General features: G+C 43.2%; 1 protein-coding gene across 1 annotated transcript; it reads left to right on the top strand.

Annotated features, from left to right (window-relative positions):
- Positions 1 to 648: 648 nt before the first annotated feature.
- CCR75_000865 (uncharacterized protein) lies at positions 649 to 1,888 on the top strand (the record flags this gene model as incomplete). Its single annotated transcript, XM_067958971.1, has 3 exons — positions 649 to 1,358; positions 1,426 to 1,524; positions 1,594 to 1,888. The coding sequence occupies 3 exons, from the start codon at positions 649 to 651 to the stop codon at positions 1,841 to 1,843; spliced, it is 1,059 nt and encodes a 352-aa protein (XP_067819489.1). The 3' UTR covers positions 1,844 to 1,888.
- Positions 1,889 to 3,191: the final 1,303 nt, after the last annotated feature.

Below are 3,191 nucleotides of genomic sequence, written 5' to 3' on the forward strand. Positions count from 1 at the left end.
AGCGACCTCACCCAACACACTAAGTACTCTGGTTAAGTGTCGTCACGGGAGCAGTAATCCGGCTCCTCGTGCGCACTTACCAAGTAGAAAGTAGTTTTCAGACTGATTTATATTTAATAAAATTAAATATAAATACCTATTTTTACCAATCAAAATGTCATCTCTATAGATAACACTTAATATGTATTGCGAGCATATCTTTCCAGATATCTCGCGTAACGGATGACGCTGGGCGTCATCCCTCCTAATGTGAATGCACCCATGTGCATCACATACACAAGGGTTGGTCACAAATGTGCACCACACAAGAGTACTGGGTCTTATTACTCTTATTTAGTAATTGACCATCCCCTTAAGCACACCAAGTGTACTTAACGGGACTGTGGAACTTTAAATCAACTTTAGTCCGTTACACAACAGAACTATTGTCAATATTTCCAAATTTGCTAATATTGGAACTGTTCAGTCAATATTAATAAAAGATAATAATTTTGTGCACGTTACAGCAGCTTCACTATTTCTTTGCAATTAAATAGATCACGAAGACGTCATTTTCGTTGAGATAACTTCGGTAGGATTGGTTGGAAATGCACGAAGATGGCTACATTAGTAAGATTGCCAATCTACAATACATCCATCTAAAACTCGATGTTGTGGGTCGACAAGCACCGTCCAACGACGCTTTCGGAGATGGACTACCATTCAGAGGTAGCCAAGCGTTTGTCTAATTTGTCGCAGTCGGCCGATCTGCCACATCTACTCGTTTACGGACCGTCAGGTGCCGGCAAGAAGACGCGCATCATGGCGCTGCTGCGTGCGCTGTATGGGGATGGCGCACTGAAGGTTCGACTAGAGCACAAGTCGTTTAAGGTTCCCAATCGCAGCACTAAAGTGGAAATCACGACAGTAGCTAGCAATTTTCATATTGAAATGAACCCGTCAGACGTCGGCAGTAGTGATCGGCTCGTGGTGCAGGAAGTGCTCAAAGAGATCGCCCAATATCATATGGCTGATGCTAATGCGCAGAGACCTTTTAAGGTTGTGCTGCTAATGGAGGTGGATAGACTGAGCAAAAGCGCACAACATGCGCTTCGTCGTACTATGGAAAAGTACACTGCCACTTGCCGCCTCATTTTGTGTTGCACCAACCCCAGTAAGGTGATTGATCCACTGCGTAGTCGTTGCCTTGGTGTGAGAGTAGGCGCCCCCACTATTTTAGACATCTGTAAAATCCTTGAAGATGTCTGCTGTAAGGAAGGTCTTGACTATTGTGCTCCATTAGGCAAGACAATTGCTTTAAGGAGTGAGCGGAATCTCAGACGTGCGCTGCTTATGCTCGAGACGTGTCGTGTGCAATGGTTCGTTGATTTAAATTAAGAGTTAAAATTGATGCCGACATGCTAATAGATTTTGCTGCTACTGTAGCTATCCGTTTATGCCTGACCAACAGATTCAATTACCGGCGTGGGAAGAATACATTTGCAGTTTGGCTAAGGTTGTACTGCAGGAGCAGTCACCTGCTGGGTTTGTTGTGCATTTATTGAGTTCGTGGCGGTTCTGTCAATTGTTCACATTCTGTTTTTGTTGCTGCAGCATTTTAAAGGCGCGTGAAATGATATATGAGCTTATCGCCAATTGCGTGCCGTCCGAAGTGATCCTAAAAGTACTCTGTCGTGAGCTTATAAGTCGCCTTGACGATGATCTTAAGCACGAGGTTGTGCAATGGGCTTCCTACTACGAGCACCGCATGCAGCGCGGCTCGAAGGACATTTTTCACTTTGAAGCCTTTTTAGCTAAATTTATGACGCTCTACAAAAAATTCTTGTTGGATCTGTACATGTAGCCAGCAAATTATTGCAATAAATATCTTACTTTTTTACTCAAATAATGATGTATTTGATCGCTCAATGCCGGCAACCTGTAGCTCTTTTTTGCGAAGGCGACGAACGGCGCGTTGCGTCCAAGCTACAATGCTTTTCACACGCTGCTTTAGAGTGAATTCGATACTTTGTCGTTTCCACACAAGCGTGGGTCGTCGGATCACGCAAGCTACAAACTTTCAGGTCTGGCGTATCGCACGGGCAGGTGGTGCTTTCGAGGAATGCTTTAATCAGCGGGGCGTCATCAAAGAACAGCATCGAGTTGTTAATATATCTGTTATCCCATGCTCTCTGGTCCTGTTTATTATTTCGGGTCATTTCTTTTCTTCGCAGCCAAGCTTGAGTTACGCTCGCAATACATATTAAGTGCTATAGAGATGACATTTTTGATTGGTAAAAATAGGTTTTTAAATTTAATACGATAAAATATAAATCAGTCTGAAAACTACTTTCCACTCAGTAAGTGCGCACGAGGAGCCGGACTACCGCTCCCGTGACGACACTTAACTAAAGTACTTAGTGTGTTGGGTGAGGTCGCTTACGCGCCCACCACAACTACCTCACTGCACGCAAGAGAAGCAGGTTAAACCGCTTCCTCGCTGTGCTAGGGTGTGTGTCTAAGTAGAGCGTGGTCGCATTATGACATGCCCGCCTACATGTTGTATGGTTGATATAAGTATAATTAAACGTAAACACGCAGAGGTGTTGAGAGAACAGTGTGCTCAGCAGTTGGAACTGTTGAGACAGCAGCATCTACATGCTGCTAGCGAAGTGACGCTTCCGCGTCGACCCGAAAGCTCAAAGATCGAAATTGTTTCGGGATGTCCCGTTACATAAGTATATTTCCTATAAGAGGAAATAAGCAAAGAAGTACAAAACATTTTGACAATTTTTTTGACGTATGTAATTTCAATAATACCAAGTTTGATATTATTGATGCAATAAGACATTAGCTCTATTGATTGGTTGATTTAAGTCTTAACCAACACCGCCAATCGTTTCAAGACACGGTTGTACGGTGCGCAAGGAGGCGGCATACTTAGTTAGATATTGAAATAAGGGAAAAGTACCAAATACCCCTGACAAATGCAGAAAAGACAGAAATACATACACAAGGGTTGGTCACAAATGTGCACCACACCCGAGTGCTGGATCTAATTACTAATATTTAGTAATTGACCATCCCCTTAAGTACACCAAGTGTACTTAACGGGGACTGTGTAACATTAGGGCAACTAGGGCAACTTTAGCCCGTTACACCATCCTCCCCTTTAAGAACGAATTTACATTTTTAAATTTGTCAAAGAGGAG

The sequence above is a fragment of the Bremia lactucae genome (assembly GCF_004359215.1).
Source record: "Bremia lactucae strain SF5 chromosome Unknown BlacSF5_NotPlaced_54_SHOA01000013.1_31392bp, whole genome shotgun sequence".
In the NCBI taxonomy this organism is placed as follows: domain Eukaryota; phylum Oomycota; class Peronosporomycetes; order Peronosporales; family Peronosporaceae; genus Bremia; species Bremia lactucae.